General features: G+C 55.2%; 1 protein-coding gene across 1 annotated transcript; it reads right to left on the bottom strand.

Moving 5' to 3' along the window:
• Window positions 1-6,176: 6,176 nt before the first annotated feature.
• On the bottom strand, window positions 6,177-17,819 carry ttc19 (tetratricopeptide repeat domain 19). Its single transcript, XM_075482478.1, has 11 exons — window positions 17,707-17,819; window positions 17,136-17,275; window positions 16,883-16,974; window positions 14,915-15,025; window positions 13,184-13,222; window positions 12,929-12,985; window positions 12,191-12,252; window positions 12,005-12,099; window positions 11,761-11,924; window positions 6,850-7,012; window positions 6,177-6,776 (listed from the first exon to the last, which is right to left on the bottom strand). Exons 1-11 carry the CDS (start codon window positions 17,778-17,780, stop codon window positions 6,625-6,627), a joined length of 1,149 nt encoding a protein of 382 aa, XP_075338593.1. The 5' UTR covers window positions 17,781-17,819; the 3' UTR covers window positions 6,177-6,624.
• Between the last annotated feature and the right edge of the window lie 1,112 nt (window positions 17,820-18,931).

Raw genomic sequence — 18,931 nt, 5'->3', positions numbered from 1 at the left:
AGAACGAGTTCCTACCCTCACCTATGGTCACGAGCTGTGGGTAGTGACCGAAAGAACGAGTTCCTACCCTCACCTATGGCCACGAGCTGTGGGTAGGGACCGAAAGAACGAGTTCCTACCCTCACCTATGGCCAAGAGCTGTGGGTAGTGACCGAAAGAACGAGATCCTACCCTCACCTGTGGTCACGAGCTGTGGGTAGTGACCGAAAGAACGAGATCCTACCCTCACCTGTGGCCACGAGCTGTGGGTAGGGACCGAGAGAACGAGTTCCTACCCTCACCTATGGTCACGAGCTGTGGGTAGTGACCGAAAGAACGAGTTCCAACCCTCACCTATGGTCACGAGCTGTGGGTAGGGACCGAAAGAATGAGTTCCTACCCTCACCTATGGTCACGAGCTGTGGGTAGGGACCGAAAGAACGAGTTCCTACCCTCACCTATGGTCACGAGCTGTGGGTAGTGACCGAAAGAACGAGATCCTACCCTCACCTATGGTCACGAGCTGTGGGTAGTGACCGAAAGAACGAGTTCCTACCCTCACCTATGGTCACGAGCTGTGGGTAGTGACCGAAAGAACGAGTTCCTACCCTCACCTATGGTCACGAGCTGTGGGTAGTGACCGAAAGAACGAGATCCTACCCTCACCTATGGTCACGAGCTGTGGGTAGTGACCGAAAGAACGAGTTCCTACCCTCACCTATGGTCACGAGCTGTGGGTAGGGACCGAAAGAACGAGATCGCGACTACAAGCAGCCGAAATGAGTTTCCTCCGCAGGGTGTCTGGGCTCTCCCTTAGAGATAGGGTGAGAAGCTCGATCATCCGGGAAGGGCTCGGAGTAAAACCGCTGCTCCTACGCATCGAGAGGAGTCAGATGAGGTGGCTCGGGCATCTGGTTAGGACGCCTCCTGGGGCATCTGGTTAGGATGCCTCCTGGGGCATCTGGTTAGGATGCCTCCTGGGGCATCTGGTGAGAATTCCTCCTGGGCCATCTGGTTAGGATGCCTCCTGGGGCATCTGGTTAGGACGCCTCCTGGGGCATCTGGTTAGGATGCCTCCTGGGGCATCTGGTTAGGATGCCTCCTGGGGCACCTGGTTAGGATGCCTCCTGGGGCATCTGGTTAGGACGCCTCCTGGGGCATCTGGTTAGGACGCCTCCTGGGGCATCTGGTTAGGATGCATCCTGGGGCATCTGGTTAGGATGCCTCCTGGGGCACCTGGTTAGGATGCCTCCTGGGGCACCTGGTTAGGATGCCTCCTGGGGCACCTGGTTAGGACGCCTCCTGGGGCATCCTGCCTCCTCCTCTCCTCTCCTGCCTCCTCCTCTCCTCTCCTGCCTCCTCCTCTCCTCTCCTGCCTCCTCCTCTCCTCTCCTGCCTCCTCCTCTCCTCTCCTGCCTCCTTCTCTCCTCTCCTGCCTCCTCCTCTCCTCTCCTGCCTCCTCCTCTCCTCTCCTGCCTCCTCCTCTCCTCTCCTGCCTCCTTCTCTCCTCTCCTGCCTCCTCCTCTCCTCTCCTCCTCTCCTCTCCTGCTTCCTTCTCTCCTCTCCTGCCTCCTTCTCTCCTCTCCTGCCTCCTCCTCTCCTCTACTTCCTCCTCTCCTGCCTCCTCCTCTCCTCTCCTGCCTCCTCCTCTCCTCTCCTCCTCTCCTCTCCTGCCTCCTTCTCTCCTCTCCTGCCTCCTTCTCTCCTCTCCTGCCTCCTTCTCTCCTCTCCTGCCTCCTTCTCTCCTCTCCTCTCCTCTCCTGCCTCCTTCTCTCCTCTCCTGCCTCCTCCTCTCCTCTCCTGCCTCCTTCTCTCCTCTCCTGCCTCCTCCTCTCCTCTCCTGCCTCCTCCTCTCCTCCTCTCCTCTCCTTCCTCCTCCTCTCCTCTCCTGCCTCCTTCTCTCCTCTCCTCCTCTCCTCTCCTGCCTCCTTCTCTCCTCTCCTGCCTCCTCCTCTCCTCTCCTGCCTCCTTCTCTCCTCTCCTCCTCTCCTCTCCTTCCTCCTCCTCTCCTCTCCTGCCTCCTTCTCTCCTCTCCTCCTCTCCTCTCCTGCCTCCTTCTCTCCTCTCCTGCCTCCTTCTCTCCTCTCCTGCCTCCTCCTCTCCTCTCCTGCCTCCTCCTCTCCTCTCCTGCCTCCTCCTCTCCTCTCCTGCCTCCTTCTCTCCTCTCCTGCCTCCTCCTCTCCTCTCCTTCTCTCCTCTCCATCCTCCTCCTCTCCTCTCCTGCCTCCTCCTCTCCTCTCCTGCCTCCTCCTCTCCTCTCCTGCCTCCTTCTCTCCTCTCCTGCCTCCTTCTCTCCTCTCCTGCCTCCTCCTCTCCTCTCCTGCCTCCTCCTCTCCTCTCCTGCCTCCTTCTCTCCTCTCCTTCCTCCTCCTCTCCTCTCCTGCCTCCTTCTCTCCTCTCCTGCCTCCTTCTCTCCTCTCCTGCCTCCTCCTCTCCTCTCCTGCCTCCTCCTCTCCTCTCCTGCCTCCTCCTCTCCTCTCCTGCCTCCTTCTCTCCTCTCCTGCCTCCTTCTCTCCTCTCCTGCCTCCTCCTCTCCTCTCCTGCCTCCTCCTCTCCTCTCCTGCCTCCTCCTCTCCTCTCCTGCCTCCTTCTCTCCTCTCCTGCCTCCTTCTCTCCTCTCCTGCCTCCTTCTCTCTTCTCCTGCCTCCTTCTCTCCTCTCCTGCCTCCTTCTCTCCTCTCCTGCCTCCTTCTCTCCTCTCCTGCCTCCTCCTCTCCTCTCCTGCCTCCTTCTCTCCTCTCCTCTCCTCTCCTGCCTCCTTCTCTCCTCTCCTGCCTCCTTCTCTCCTCTCCTGCCTCCTTCTCTCCTCTCCTGCCTCCTTCTCTCCTCTCCTGCCTCCTTCTCTCCTCCTCCTCTCCTCTCCTGCCTCCTTCTCTCCTCTCCTGCCTCCTCCTCTCCTCTCCTGCCTCCTCCTCTCCTCTCCTGCCTCCTTCTCTCCTCTCCTTCCTCCTCCTCTCCTCTCCTGCCTCCTCCTCTCCTCTCCTGCCTCCTTCTCTCCTCTCCTTCCTCCTCCTCTCCTCTCCTGCCTCCTTCTCTCCTCTCCTGCCTCCTCCTCTCCTCTCCTGCCTCCTCCTCTCCTCTCCTGCCTCCTCCTCTCCTCTCCTGCCTCCTCCTCTCCTCTCCTGCCTCCTTCTCTCCTCTCCTGCCTCCTCCTCTCCTCTCCTGCCTCCTCCTCTCCTCTCCTGCCTCCTTCTCTCCTCTCCTGCCTCCTTCTCTCCTCTCCTGCCTCCTCCTCTCCTCTCCTGCCTCCTCCTCTCCTCTCCTGCCTCCTTCTCTCCTCTCCTGCCTCCTTCTCTCCTCTCCTGCCTCCTTCTCTCCTCTCCTGCCTCCTTCTCTCCTCTCCTGCCTCCTCCTCTCCTCTCCTGCCTCCTCCTCTCCTCTCCTGCCTCCTCCTCTCCTCTCCTGCCTCCTCCTCTCCTCTCCTCCTCTCCTCTCCTGCCTCCTTCTCTCCTCTCCTGCCTCCTCCTCTCCTCTCCTGCCTCCTCCTCTCCTCTCCTGCCTCCTCCTCTCCTCTCCTGCCTCCTCCTCTCCTCTCCTGCCTCCTCCTCTCCTCTCCTGCCTCCTTCTCTCCTCTCCTGCCTCCTTCTCTCCTCTCCTGCCTCCTCCTCTCCTCTCCTGCCTCCTCCTCTCCTCTCCTCCTCTCCTCTCCTGCCTCCTTCTCTCCTCTCCTTCCTCCTCCTCTCCTCTCCTGCCTCCTCCTCTCCTCTCCTGCCTCCTTCTCTCCTCTCCTTCCTCCTCCTCTCCTCTCCTGCCTCCTTCTCTCCTCTCCTGCCTCCTCCTCTCCTCTCCTGCCTCCTCCTCTCCTCTCCTGCCTCCTCCTCTCCTCTCCTGCCTCCTCCTCTCCTCTCCTGCCTCCTTCTCTCCTCTCCTGCCTCCTTCTCTCCTCTCCTGCCTCCTTCTCTCCTCTCCTGCCTCCTTCTCTCCTCTCCTGCCTCCTCCTCTCCTCTCCTGCCTCCTTCTCTCCTCTCCTCCTCTCCTCTCCTGCCTCCTCCTCTCCTCTCCTGCCTCCTCCTCTCCTCTCCTGCCTCCTTCTCTCCTCTCCTGCCTCCTTCTCTCCTCTCCTGCCTCCTCCTCTCCTCTCCTGCCTCCTCCTCTCCTCTCCTGCCTCCTTCTCTCCTCTCCTGCCTCCTTCTCTCCTCTCCTGCCTCCTTCTCTCCTCTCCTGCCTCCTCCTCTCCTCTCCTGCCTCCTCCTCTCCTCTCCTGCCTCCTTCTCTCCTCTCCTCCTCTCCTCTCCTCCTCTCCTCTCCTGCCTCCTCCTCTCCTCTCCTGCCTCCTTCTCTCCTCTCCTGCCTCCTCCTCTCCTCTCCTCTCCTGCCTCCTCCTCTCCTCTCCTGCCTCCTTCTCTCCTCTCCTGCCTCCTTCTCTCCTCTCCTCCTCTCCTCTCCTCCTCTCCTCTCCTGCCTCCTCCTCTCCTCTCCTGCCTCCTTCTCTCCTCTCCTCCTCTCCTCTCCTCCTCTCCTCTCCTGCCTCCTCCTCTCCTCTCCTGCCTCCTTCTCTCCTCTCCTCCTCTCCTCTCCTCCTCTCCTCTCCTGCCTCCTCCTCTCCTCTCCTGCCTCCTTCTCTCCTCTCCTGCCTCCTCCTCTCCTGCCTCCTCCTCTCCTCTCCTCTCCTGCCTCCTCCTCTCCTCTCCTTCCTCCTCCTCTCCTCTCCTGCCTCCTCCTCTCCTCTCCTGCCTCCTTCTCTCCTCTCCTTCCTCCTCCTCTCCTCTCCTGCCTCCTCCTCTCCTCTCCTGCCTCCTTCTCTCCTCTCCTGCCTCCTTCTCTCCTCTCCTGCCTCCTCCTCTCCTGCCTCCTCCTCTCCTCTCCTCTCCTGCCTCCTTCTCTCCTCTCCTGCCTCCTCCTCTCCTCTCCTGCCTCCTTCTCTCCTCTCCTGCCTCCTTCTCTCCTCTCCTGCCTCCTCCTCTCCTCTCCTCTCCTGCCTCCTTCTCTCCTCTCCTGCCTCCTTCTCTCCTCTCCTCCTCTCCTCTCCTGCCTCCTTCTCTCCTCTCCTGCCTCCTCCTCTCCTGCCTCCTCCTCTCCTCTCCTCTCCTGCCTCCTCCTCTCCTCTCCTTCCTCCTCCTCTCCTCTCCTGCCTCCTCCTCTCCTCTCCTGCCTCCTTCTCTCCTCTCCTTCCTCCTCCTCTCCTCTCCTGCCTCCTCCTCTCCTCTCCTGCCTCCTTCTCTCCTCTCCTGCCTCCTTCTCTCCTCTCCTGCCTCCTCCTCTCCTGCCTCCTCCTCTCCTCTCCTCTCCTGCCTCCTTCTCTCCTCTCCTGCCTCCTCCTCTCCTCTCCTGCCTCCTCCTCTCCTCTCCTGCCTCCTCCTCTCCTCTCCTGCCTCCTCCTCTCCTCTCCTGCCGCCTCCTCTCCTCTCCTGCCTCCTCCTCTCCTCTCCTCTCCTGCCTCCTCCTCTCCTCTCCTGCCTCCTTCTCTCCTCTCCTGCCTCCTCCTCTCCTCTCCTCTCCTGCCTCCTCCTCTCCTCTCCTGCCTCCTCCTCTCCTCTCCTGCCTCCTTCTCTCCTCTCCTGCCTCCTCCTCTCCTCTCCTGATGTTTCAGGCTGGAGGTGTTGTTGGCTCCGCCCCCTCAGCGTGGGTTCCCAGGCTGTTTACACAGCAGAGAGTTAATTGCTGTTTGTTTACTCTCTTTCGGCTGCTTTCACTCTGAAATGTTCAGTAAACAACAGGAAGTGCACCTGCCCGTGGGAACCTGCAGCACAAAGCCATCTCAACCCCGGTGTTAGGATGGACCCCCACCTGACCTTTGAGGCCCCCCTCCTTCTTCCACCTCAGAAACGTTGCCAAACTCCGCCCCGTACTCACCCTCCTGTCTCCTCCCGGCTGGACTACTGCAACGCATTCCTCATCGGGATCCCAGGAAGAACCTCCAGCAGCTGCAGTACATCCAGAACTGTGCTGCCAGGATCCTGATGGGGGGGTACCACCATATCCCAGCCATCCTCAGATCCCTCCTTTGGCTTCATTTTTCTTTTAAAAAAGGCCTGAAAACTCACCTTTGTAGAAAAGCCTTTAGCTGAACTGAAAAATACTTAAATTATTTTTCTTTATTTGTTTGTTTTGCTTTGTTTTTTAAATGCTCGTTCTAAAATGTAGCACTCTGAGGTCATTAAGTTGATGTAAAGTGCTTTATAAATAAAATATATTTTTATTATTATTACCCACACACACACTCACACACACACCTGAGACAGAAACACGACACACAGGTTCTGGTTCAGTTTGTATTTCAGTACCAACACATGTGAACAGAGTATCCTGAAGTACAGCTGGAGTATTTCTAATCTTGGGGGGGTAACACCGGGACTTCCCGGGGCCACTTATTGATGAAGTACAGCTGGAGTATCTCTAATCTTGGGGGGGTAACACCGGGACTTCCCGGGGCCACTTATTGATGAAGTACAGCTGGAGTATCTCTAATCTTGGGGGGGTAACACCGGGACTTCCCGGGGCCACTTATTGATGAAGTACAGCTGGAGTATTTCTAATCTCGGGGGGGTAACACCGGGACTTCCCGGGGCCACTTATTGATGAAGTACAGCTGGAGTATTTCTAATCTCGGGGGGGTAACACCGGGACTTCCCGGGGCCACTTATTGACACATTGGGAGTCACAATAAGACTCTGGAGATGTGGACCGGTCTTTGGTCCCGTAACAGTCACTGAGCTGCCTCCTCCTTCGTCCCCTGGCTCCTCCTCTTCTTCACCTCCTTCAGTCCCTCCTGGATCCTGTCCACAGATCCCTGGTCCCCGACCTGCCGAGCCAGACCCAGAGCCTCCTGGTAGAGACTGACCGAGTCGTCCAGCCGGCCTGCGGGGACAGAAGCGGAGCCGATCAGACCGGCTGAGGACACAACCTGATCGGAGCCTCGGCCCGAGCTCACCTGTGTGCAGCAGGATTCCCGCCATGTTTCCCAGCAGCACGTGCTGGTCCGGGTGCCCCACGGAGCGGCTCAGGGCCACCGCCCGCTGGACCAGCGCCAGGGCGTCGTCATGGCGACCCTGCAGGTCCAGGATGGTGGCCAGGTCACTCATCAGAACCAAAGACTGGCAGGAGATACAGAAACCCGTTTTAGAGAGACATTTAAAACCTGAAAATAAGTCCCTGCGGGCGTGTCTCTCCCTGTGGGCGTGTCTCTCCCTGTGGGCGTGTCTCTCCCTGCGGGCGTGTCTCTCCCTGCGGGCGTGTCTCTCCCTGCGGGCGTGTCTCTCCCTGCGGGCGTGTCTCTCCCTGTGGGCGTGTCTCTCCCTGTGGGCGTGTCTCTCCCTGCGGGCGTGTCTCTCCCTGTGGGCGTGTCTCTCCCTGCGGGCGTGTCTCTCCCTGTGGGCGTGTCTCTCCCTGCGGGCGTGTCCCTACCTGTGGGCGTGTCTCTCCCTGCGGGCGTGTCCCTACCTGTGGGCGTGTCTCTCCCTGCGGGCGTGTCCCTACCTGTGGGCGTGTCCCTACCTGTGGGCGTGTCTCTCCCTGCGGGCGTGTCTCTCCCTGCGGGCGTGTCCCTACCTGTGGGCGTGTCTCTCCCTGCGGGCGTGTCTCTCCCTGCGCGCGTGTCCCTACCTGCGGGCGTGTCTCTCCCTGCGGGCGTGTCTCTCCCTGCGGGCGTGTCCCTACCTGCGGGCGTGTCCCTACCTGCGGGCGTGTCTCTCCCTGCGCGCGTGTCCCTACCTGCGGGCGTGTCCCTACCTGCGGGCGTGTCCCTACCTGCGGGCGTGTCCCTACCTGTGGGCGTGTCCCTACCTGTGGGCGTGTCTCTCCCTGCGGGCGTGTCTCTCCCTGCGGGCGTGTCCCTACCTGCGGGCGTGTCCCTACCTGCGGGCGTGTCTCTCCCTGCGCGCGTGTCCCTACCTGCGGGCGTGTCCCTACCTGCGGGCGTGTCCCTACCTGTGGGCGTGTCCCTACCTGCGGGCGTGTCTCTACCTGCGGGCGTGTCCCTACCTGCGGGCGTGTCCCTACCTGTGGGCGTGTCTCTCCCTGCGGGCGTGTCTCTCCCTGTGGGCGTGTCCCTACCTGCGGGCGTGTCCCTACCTGCGGGCGTGTCCCTACCTGCGGGCGTGTCTCTCCCTGCGCGCGTGTCCCTACCTGCGGGCGTGTCCCTACCTGCGGGCGTGTCCCTACCTGCGGGCGTGTCCCTACCTGCGGGCGTGTCTCTCCCTGTGAGTGTCTCTCCCTGTGGGCGTGTCCCTACCTGCGGGCGTGTCCCTACCTGCGGGCGTGTCTCTCCCTGCGGGCGTGTCCCTACCTGTGGGTGTGTCCCTACCTGCGGGCGTGTCTCTCCCTGCGGGCGTGTCCCTACCTGTGGGTGTCTCTCCCTGTGGGTGTCTCTCCCTGTGAGTGTCTCTCCCTGTGGGCGTGTCCCTACCTGTGAGTGTGTCCCTACCTGTGAGTGTCTCTACCTGCGGGCGTGTCTCTACCTGTGGGCGTGTCCCCATCTGTGGGCGTCTCTCTCCCTGCGGGCGTGTCTCTACCTGCGGGCGTGTCTCTCCCTGTGAGTGTCTCTCCCTGTGGGCGTGTCCCTACCTGTGAGTGTGTCCCTACCTGTGAGTGTCTCTACCTGCGGGCGTGTCTCTACCTGTGGGCGTGTCCCCATCTGTGGGCGTCTCTCTCCCTGCGGGCGTGTCTCTACCTGCGGGCGTGTCTCTCCCTGCGGGCGTGTCCCTACCTGTGGGCGTGTCCCTACCTGCGGGCGTGTCCCTACCTGCGGGCGTGTCTCTCCCTGCGGGCGTGTCCCTACCTGTGGGTGTGTCCCTACCTGCGGGCGTGTCCCTACCTGCGGGCGTGTCTCTCCCTGCGGGCGTGTCCCTACCTGTGGGCGTGTCTCTCCCTGCGGGCGTGTCCCTACCTGTGGGCGTGTCTCTCCCTGTGGGCGTGTCTCTCCCTGCGGGCGTGTCCCTACCTGCGGGCGTGTCTCTACCTGTGGGCGTGTCCCTACCTGTGGGCGTGTCCCTACCTGGGGGCGTGTCTCTCCCTGCGGGCGTGTCCCTACCTGCGGGCGTGTCCCTACCTGCGGGCGTGTCTCTCCCTGTGAGTGTCTCTCCCTGTGGGCGTGTCCCTACCTGTGAGTGTCTCTACCTGTGGGCGTGTCTCTACCTGTGGGCGTGTCCCTACCTGCGGGCGTGTCCCTACCTGTGAGTGTCTCTCCCTGTGGGCGTGTCTCTACCTGCGGGCGTGTCCCTACCTGCGGGCGTGTCTCTCCCTGTGGGCGTGTCCCTACCTGCGGGCGTGTCCCTACCTGCGGGCGTGTCCCTACCTGTGAGTGTCTCTCCCTGCGGGCGTGTCTCTACCTGTGGGCGAGTCTCTACCTGCGGGCGAGTCTCTACCTGCGGGCGTGTCCCTACCTGCGGGCGTGTCTCTCCCTGTGGGCGTGTCCCAACCTGTGGGCGTCTCTACCTGTGGGCGTGTCTCTCCCTGTGGGCGTGTCTACCTGTGGGCGTGTCTACCTGTGGGCATCTCTACCAGTGGGCGTGTCCCTACCTGTGGGCGTGTCTACCTGTGGGCGTGTCCCTACCTGTGGGCGTGTCTCTCCCTGTGGGCGTGTCTCTCCCTGTGGGCGTGTCCCTACCTGCGGGCGTGTCTCTCCCTGTGGGCGTGTCCCTATCTGTGAGTGTCTCTCCCTGCGGGCGTGTCCCCATCTGTGGGCGTGTCCCTACCTGTGAGTGTCTCTCCCTGTGGGCGTGTCCCTACCTGTGAGTGTCTCTCCCTGTGGGCGTGTCCCTACCTGTGAGTGTCTCTCCCTGTGGGCGTGTCCCTACCTGTGGGTGTGTCCCTACCTGTGAGTGTCTCTACCTGCGGGCGTGTCTCTACCTGTGGGCGTGTCCCTACCTGTGGGCGTGTCTCTACCTGTGGGCGTGTCTCTACCTGTGGGCGTGTCCCTACCTGTGGGCGTGTCCCCACCTGCGGGCGTGTCCCTACCTGCGGGCGTGTCTCTCCCTGTGGGCGTGTCCCTACCTGTGAGTGTCTCTCCCTGTGGGCGTGTCCCTACCTGCGGGCGTGTCCCTACCTGTGAGTGTCTCTCCCTGCGGGCGTGTCTCTACCTGTGGGCGTGTCTCTACCTGCGGGCGAATCTCTACCTGCGGGCGAGTCTCTACCTGCGGGCGAGTCTCTACCTGCGGGCGTGTCCCTACCTGCGGGCGTGTCTCTACCTGTGGGCGTGTCCCTACCTGCGGGCGTGTCTCTCCCTGTGGGCGTGTCCCTACCTGTGAGTGTCTCTCCCTGTGGGCGTGTCCCTACCTGTGAGTGTCTCTCCCTGTGGGCGTGTCCCTACCTGTGAGTGTCTCTCCCTGTGGGCGTGTCCCTACCTGTGGGTGTGTCCCTACCTGTGAGTGTCTCTACCTGCGGGCGTGTCTCTACCTGTGGGCGTGTCCCTACCTGTGGGCGTGTCTCTACCTGTGGGCGTGTCCCTACCTGTGGGCGTGTCCCCACCTGCGGGCGTGTCCCTACCTGCGGGCGTGTCTCTCCCTGTGGGCGTGTCCCTACCTGTGAGTGTCTCTCCCTGTGGGCGTGTCCCTACCTGCGGGCGTGTCCCTACCTGTGAGTGTCTCTCCCTGCGGGCGTGTCTCTACCTGTGGGCGTGTCTCTACCTGCGGGCGAGTCTCTACCTGCGGGCGAGTCTCTACCTGCGGGCGAGTCTCTACCTGCGGGCGTGTCCCTACCTGCGGGCGTGTCTCTCCCTGTGGGCGTGTCCCTACCTGCGGGCGTGTCCCTACCTGTGGGCGTCTCTACCTGTGGGCGTGTCCCTACCTGTGGGCGTCTCTACCTGTGGGCGTGTCTCTCCCTGTGGGCGTGTCTACCTGTGGGCGTGTCTACCTGTGGGCGTGTCCCTACCTGTGGGCGTGTCCCTACCTGTGGGCGTGTCCCCACCTGTGGGCGTCTCTACCTGTGGGCGTGTCTCTCCCTGTGGGCGTGTCCCTACCTGTGGGCGTCTCTACCTGTGGGCGTGTCTCTCCCTGTGGGCGTGTCCCTACCTGTGGGCGTCTCTACCTGTGGGCGTGTCTCTCCCTGTGGGCGTGTCTACCTGTGGGCGTGTCTACCTGTGGGCGTGTCCCTACCTGTGGGCGTGTCCCTACCTGTGGGCGTGTCCCCACCTGCGGGCGTCTCTACCTGTGGGCGTGTCTCTCCCTGTGGGCGTGTCCCTACCTGTGGGCGTGTCCCTACCTGTGGGCGTGTCCCTACCTGTGGGCGTCTCTACCTGTGGGCGTGTCTCTCCCTGTGGGCGTGTCTACCTGTGGGCGTGTCTACCAGTGGGCGTGTCCCTACCTGTGGGCGTGTCTCTACCTGTGGGCGTGTCCCTACCTGTGGGCGTGTCCCCACCTGCGGGCGTGTCCCCACCTGTGGGCGTGTCCCTACCTGTGAGTGTCTCTACCTGTGGGCGTATCTCTACCTGTGGGCGTGTCCCTACCTGTGGGCGTGTCCCTACCTGTGAGTGTCTCTACCTGCGGGCGTGTCCCCACCTGTGGGCGTGTCCCTACCTGTGAGTGTCTCTACCTGTGGGCGTATCTCTACCTGTGGGCGTGTCCCTACCTGTGGGCGTGTCTCTACCTACGGGCGTGTCTCTACCTACGGGCGTGTCCCTACCTGTGGGCGTGTCTCTACCTGTGGGCGTGTCCCTACCTGTGGGCGTGTCCCTACCTGTGGGTGTGTCCCTACCTGTGAGTGTCTCTACCTGTGGGTGTGTCCCTACCTGTGGGCGTGTCTCTACCTGTGAGTGTCTCTACCTGTGGGCGTGTCTCTACCTGTGAGTGTCTCTACCTGTGGGCGTGTCTCTACCTGTGAGTGTCTCTACCTGTGGGCGTGTCCCTACCTGTGGGTGTGTCTCTCCCTGCTCCTGGCAGCATATATCCAGGGCGCTCTGGTAGTCCTTTCCAGCCAGGCTCAGCGACAGCGTTGAGGCTCGATATCGAGCCCGTGAGTCCAAGCAGAGGCCGAGCAGGAGGCGGGTCTCCTTCCTCAGAGCCTCCTGATCCTCTGACAAACACCACAACAAAGCGAGTTATGAACAGCATCTACCACCTGCCTCACAGGTGTGAATCACCTGTCCGTCTCACCTGTCTTCTCCTCTTCTTTCAGCTCCTTGTGTTTCTGCAGTTTGGCCTCCAGGGACTCCGTACAGAACCTGTAACCGTGCTCTGCAAGCTCCACCCTCAAACAAACAAACAGAGGAGTCAGCGACCTCTGACCTTCCTGTCAGCTGATCACTTCCTGTCAGCTGATCAGTCAGACCCGGCTCTTACTTGTTCTGCTCAACGTAGATGGTGGCCAGTTTCAGAGACATCTCGATGACGGCGTTATCGTCCTGGAAACAGACAAGGTGGGGTAAAGCTCACCTGTAGGGTTTACCTGTTCATGTGCAGGTGGGGTAAAGCTCACCTGTGGGGTTTACCTGTTCATATGCAGGTGGGGTAAAGCTCACCTGTGGGGTTTATCTGTTCATATGCAGGTGGGGTAAAGCTCACCTGTGGGGTTTACCTGTTCATATGCAGGTGGGGTAAAGCTCACCTGTGGGGTTTATCTGTTCATATGCAGGTGGGGTAAAACTCACCTGTGGGGTTTACCTATTCATGTGCAGGTGGGGTAAAGCTCACCTGTGGGGTTTACCTGTTCATGTGCAGGTGGGGTAAAGCTCACCTGTGGGGTTTACCTGTTCATATGCAGGTGGGGTAAAGCTCACCTGTGGGGTTTACCTGTTCATATGCAGGTGGGGTAAAGCTCACCTGTGGGGTTTATCTGTTCATATGCAGGTGGGGTAAAGCTCACCTGTGGGGTTTACCTGTTCATATGCAGGTGGGGTAAAGCTCACCTGTGGGGTTTATCTGTTCATATGCAGGTGGGGTAAAACTCACCTGTGGGGTTTACCTGTTCATATGCAGGTGGGGTAAAGCTCACCTGTGGGGTTTATCTGTTCATATGCAGGTGGGGTAAAGCTCACCTGTGGGGTTTATCTGTTCATATAAAGGTGGGGTAAAGCTCACCTCTGGAGTTCCTCCTGCCAGCATGAAGCTCATGGCTGCTTTGAAGAGTTTCTCTGCCTGAGAGGAAGAGGAACAGAGGGTGGAGTCACCAGACAAACATATGCAACATGAGCCGTCTGAAAGGAAACCACAGAAGAAGAAAAGCAGCAGCCAAGTTACAAAATTATCAACAGTAAAAAAAAAATAAAACATGGAGGAAAAAGTCATCTTACTGTTTACATGGTTACATCTGAGCTGTGATTGGACAATACTCACATTGTCCAGCTGACCCCGAACGTAGGCCAGGTTCGCCATCTGAGGAGGAAGAGGAACATTTTTATTGTTCCAGTTGTTGGACTTCAGGAGCTTTAGTGAGAGTTTACCTGGCTGTAAGTGTAGATGATGGCCTGGTTGTTGTGGGTCTGGTTAGTGAGAGTTTACCTGGCTGTAGGTGTAGATGATGGCCTGGTTGTTGTGGGTCTGGTTAGTGAGAGTTTACCTGGCTGTAAGTGTAGATGATGGCCTGGTTGTTGTGGGTCTGGTTAGTGAGAGTTTACCTGGCTGTAAGTGTAGATGATGGCCTGGTTGTTGTGGGTCTGGTTAGTGAGTGTTTACTTGGCTGTAGGTGTAGATGATGGCCTGGTTGTTGTGGGTCTGGTTAGTGAGAGTTTACCTGGCTGTAGGTGTAGATGATGGCCTGGTTGTTGTGGGTCTGGTTAGTGAGAGTTTACCTGGCTGTAAGTGTAGATGATGGCCTGGTTGTTGTGGGTCTGGTTAGTGAGAGTTTACCTGGCTGTAAGTGTAGATGATGGCCTGGTTGTTGTGGGTCTGGTTAGTGAGAGTTTACCTGGCTGTAAGTGTAGATGATGGCCTGGTTGTTGTGGGTCTGGTTAGTGAGTGTTTACTTGGCTGTAGGTGTAGATGATGGCCTGGTTGTTGTGGGTCTGGTTAGTGAGTGTTTACTTGGCTGTAGGTGTAGATGATGGCCTGGTTGTTGTGGGTCTGGTTAGTGAGTGTTTACTTGGCTGTAGGTGTAGATGATGGCCTGGTTGTTGTGGGTCTGGTTAGTGAGAGTTTACCTGGCTGTAGGTGTAGATGATGGCCTGGTTGTTGTGGGTCTGGTTAGTGAGAGTTTACCTGGCTGTAGGTGTAGATGATGGCCTGGTTGTTGTGGGTCTGGTTAGTGAGAGTTTACCTGGCTGTAGGTGTAGATGATGGCCTGGTTGTTGTGGGTCTGGTTAGTGAGTGTTTACTTGGCTGTAGGTGTAGATGATGGCCTGGTTGTTGTGGGTCTGGTTAGTGAGTGTTTACTTGGCTGTAAGTGTAGATGATGGCCTGGTTGTTGTGGGTCTGGTTAGTGAGAGTTTACCTGGCTGTAGGTGTAGATGATGGCCTGGTTGTTGTGGGTCTGGTTAGTGAGAGTTTACCTGGCTGTAGGTGTAGATGATGGCCTGGTTGTTGTGGGTCTGGTTAGTGAGAGTTTACCTGGCTGTAAGTGTAGATGATGGCCTGGTTGTTGTGGGTCTGGTTAGGGAGAGTTTACCTGGCTGTAGGTGTAGATGATGGCCTGGTTGTTGTGGGTCTGGTTAGTGAGAGTTTACCTGGCTGTAAGTGTAGATGATGGCCTGGTTGTTGTGGCTCTGGTTAGTGAGAGTTTACCTGGCTGTAGGTGTAGATGATGGCCTGGTTGTTGTGGGTCTGGTTAGTGAGAGTTTACCTGGCTGTAGGTGTAGATGATGGCCTGGTTGTTGTGGGTCTGGTTAGTGAGAGTTTACCTGGCTGTAGGTGTAGATGATGGCCTGGTTGTTGTGGGTCTGGTTAGTGAGAGTTTACCTGGCTGTAGGTGTAGATGATGGCCTGGTTGTTGTGGGTCTGGTTAGTGAGAGTTTACCTGGCTGTAAGTGTAGATGATGGCCTGGTTGTTGTGGGTCTGGTTAGTGAGAGTTTACCTGGCTGTAGGTGTAGATGATGGCCTGGTTGTTGTGGGTCTGGTTAGTGAGAGTTTACCTGGCTGTAGGTGTAGATGATGGCCTGGTTGTTGTGGGTCTGATGAGCTAGAGCAACCGCCTGATGGAGGAAGGATGAGGCCGCCTGCAGCTGCCCGCGATACATGCTGAGCTATAAGACAAGCGCACACACCTGTCAGTACCAGTTACCTGAGACACAGAACTAAACAAGAACTAAACCAGACCTAACCAGCACTAAACCAACACTAAACCAACACTAAACAATAACTAACCAACACTAAACCAACACTAAACAATAACTAATCAGCACTAAACCAACACTAAACAATAACTAACCAACACTAAATAATAACTAATCAGCACTAAACCAACACTAAACAATAACTAACCAACACTAAACAATAACTAACCAACACTAAACAATAACTAACCAACACTAAACAATAACTAATCAGCACTAAACCAGCACTAAACCAACACTAAACAATAACTAATCAGCACTAAACCAACACTAAACAATAACTAACCAACACTAAACAATAACTAATCAGCACTAAACCAACACTAAACAATAACTAACCAACACTAAACAATAACTAATCAGCACTAAACCAGCACTAAACCAACACTAAACAATAACTAATCAGCACTAAACCAGCACTAAACCAACACTAAACAATAACTAACCAACACTAAACAATAACTAACCAATAACTAATCAACACTAAACAATAACTAACCAACACTAAACAATAACTAACCAACACTAAACAATAACTAATCAGCACTAAACAATAACTAATCAACACTAAACCAGCACTAAACCAACACTAAACAATAACTAATCAGCACTAAACAATAACTAACCAACACTAAACAATAACTAATCAGCACTAAACCAGCACTAAACCAACACTAAACAATAACTAATCAGCACTAAACAATAACTAACCAACACTAAACAATAACTAATCAGCACTAAACCAGCACTAAACCAACACTAAACAATAACTAACCAACACTAAACAATAACTAATCAGCACTAAACAATAACTAATCAGCACTAAACAATATCTAATCAGCACTAAACCAGCACTAAACCAACACTAAACAGCACTAAACAATAACTAACCAACGCTAAACAATAACTAACCAACACTAAACAATAACTAATCAACACTAAACAATAACTAACCAACACTAAACAATAACTAATCAACACTAAACAATAACTAATCAACACTAAACAGTAACTAACCAACACTAAACAATAACTAATCAGCACTAAACAATAACTAACCAACACTAAACAATAACTAATCAACACTAAACAATAACTAACCAACACTAAACAATAACTAATCAGCACTAAACAATATCTAATCAGCACTAAACCAGCACTAAACCAACACTAAACAGCACTAAACAATAACTAACCAACGCTAAACAATAACTAACCAACACTAAACAATAACTAATCAACACTAAACAATAACTAACCAACACTAAACAATAACTAATCAACACTAAACAATAACTAATCAACACTAAACAGTAACTAACCAACACTAAACAATAACTAATCAACACTAAACAGTAACTAACCAACACTAAACAGTAACTAACCAACACTAAACAATAACTAATCAACACTAAACAATAACTAACCAACACTAAACAATAACTAATCAACACTAAACAGTAACTAACCAACACTAAACAGTAACTAACCAACACTAAACAATAACTAATCAACACTAAACAGTAACTAACCAACACTAAACAATAACTAATCAACACTAAACAATAACTAATCAACACTAAACAGTAACTAACCAACACTAAACAATAACTAATCAACACTAAACAAAAACTAACCAACACTAAACCAACACTAAACAATAACTAATCAGCACTAAACAATAACTAACACCACAGCCTTTTCCTGCTGCAGCTCCTCACACAGGGGCTTGTGTCCCTGGTTCTGGCCCGGTCGGGGTTTTGGTACCTTGGCCTTTTTCAGCAGCAGGGTCATCTCGTCCGCCTTCTTCTGAGCTTCATCTCGCTTGTCTTCCTCAGAGCTGCCGAACAGGGAGAAGGCTGCACACACAGGAGTAAAGGGAGAGTTAAATCCACAGATTTATGAATGGGCTTTGGTGTGAGTGGCTTAGCTGCTGAACAGGGAGAAGGCTGCACACACAGGAGTAAAGGGAGAGTTAAATCCACAGATTTATGAATGGGCTTTGGTGTGAGTGGCTTACCCACAGCTGCCCACAGAAGCGGTTTTCCTCTTCTTCCTCCCCTCTGAAAGGCATCGTTTCTGCTAACAGTTACCCAGGATGCCGAGCGGTCTCCTACCTCTGACGTCACGGGGACACTCTGACCCGTGGTGTAACGGTACCTGAGAGGGTGACATAACCTTGACTCCTCTGTGATGTCAGCAGGTAAACGTCATTAATTAGAGACCATCAGCCGAACCAGCCGAATCACACCGAATGGTGCTTCGGCTGGTTTCGGCTTCATGATGATCAGTTATTGATCCCTTCAGTGATCAGTTATTGATCACTGAAGGGATCATGGACTATTTCTATCTGAGGAAAATGTCCCGACACATTAAACCCTGAGCAGTGTGCTTTCTGCCCCGATCTGCATGCAAACCTGAGAATTTGGTGCAAAGGACGTGAGAACCTGCAGTTTTCTGAATGGAGTTTGGTGCAGTCTGACGTCAGTAACCAGCTGATAACCAGCTGATAACCAGCTGATAACCAGCTGACAAACAGCACACCACAGCTGGGTAACGGGGAGTAAAATCGGAGGCTGGTGTGACCTGACCTGTGTCCTGCAGACCATCTGAACCTGCCCAGAGTCCGGCTGAGCGCGGCGCGACACACACAGGACGCCGCCATCTTTACTGTTTACACAACCACCGGAAGTTACCCCTTCACAATAAAAGCAGCGTAGGAAAACACGTTTATTTAATATTCTAATTTTATGTTCTAATTTGGATTTTAGCCATCTGTTTGGACATATTTACTTTTAGAATAGAAATAGATGATGGCTATAACAAAGTGCTGGTATAAAACGGAGTCTCCAAACCTGAGTGAAGGAAATATGTTCAATGGAAAGATAACTTTCTCTCTCAGGTCCAGAGAGATCTTTCCCAGGAAAAGGGAGAAACGGACTGCTTTCATCAAAACAATTGAGGACGCTACACGTTAGCAAGTAAAGACACTGGACATTAAATACAAGACTGACAGAGCAGCCCCCATGTTCTTGTCTGTATGTTGTTTTGTTTTATGTTTTTGACAGTTTGTTGTCAACCTGTGTCCCCTTAAACTGAAAAGAACTAAATAAAAAGTATAAAAAAGAATAGAAATAGAAAAATACTTTATTCATCCCCCAATGGGGGAAATTCAAATTTTCCTCGTGTAAATTCTGAGTCAGTGTTACGAACCAAACATGCTGTGAAAATAAACATCTGTTTGACAGGATTTTTTTTAAATGTAAAATGTTTTAATTCTTTCATTAAAACATGCTGAAGCAGAAGGTGTCCTGAGGGGACAGAAGAAACCAAACCTGATGATTCACAGAAGTAAAGAGTTTAAGACCACCTGATCCGGGGTAATCTGTCAGAAACAACCAGAAGTGAACACAGCATTCAGTTTGTATTGTAAAACAGCAGCAATAACAAGTCTGTGAGATCTTTCAGACTCCAGTTCAGGTCCAGGTTCTGATCCAGGTTCAGGTCCAGGTTCAGGTCCAGGTTCTGATCCAGGTTCTGATTCAGGTTCAGGTCCAGGTTCTGATTCAGGTTCAGGTCCAGGTTCAGGTCCAGGTTCAGGTCCAGGTTCTGATTCAGGTTCAGGTCCAGGTTCAGGTCCAGGTTCTGATTCAGGTTCAGGTCCAGGTTCTGATTCAGGTTCTGATTCAGGTTCAGGTCCAGGTTCTGATTCAGGTTCTGATTCAGGTCCAGGTTCTGATCCAGGTTCAGGTCCAGGTTCTGATTCAGGTTCTGATTCAGGTCCAGGTTCTGATCCAGGTTCTGATTCAGGTTCTG

Source organism: Odontesthes bonariensis, chromosome 14 (genome assembly GCF_027942865.1).
Source record: "Odontesthes bonariensis isolate fOdoBon6 chromosome 14, fOdoBon6.hap1, whole genome shotgun sequence".
Taxonomy (NCBI): domain Eukaryota; kingdom Metazoa; phylum Chordata; class Actinopteri; order Atheriniformes; family Atherinopsidae; genus Odontesthes; species Odontesthes bonariensis.
The sequence above is the reverse complement of the archived record's forward strand: the minus strand, read 5'-3'. Positions and strand labels throughout refer to the sequence as shown.

What these genes read in the sequence shown, in the direction of transcription:
- ttc19 (XM_075482478.1), bottom strand. Translation starts at nt 17,780, where the DNA reads ATGGCGGCGTCCTGTGTGTGTCGCGCCGCGCTCAGCCGGACTCTGGGC. An exon ending in TCATCTACACCTACAGCCAG is followed by an intron (nt 13,223 to 14,914) that starts GTAAACTCTCAC and finishes CTTCCTCCTCAG; the next exon opens with ATGGCGAACCTGGCCTACGT. An exon ending in AGGGAGAGACACACCCACAG is followed by an intron (nt 7,013 to 11,760) that starts GTAGGGACACGC and finishes ATCTCCTGCCAG; the next exon opens with TCTTTGGTTCTGATGAGTGA.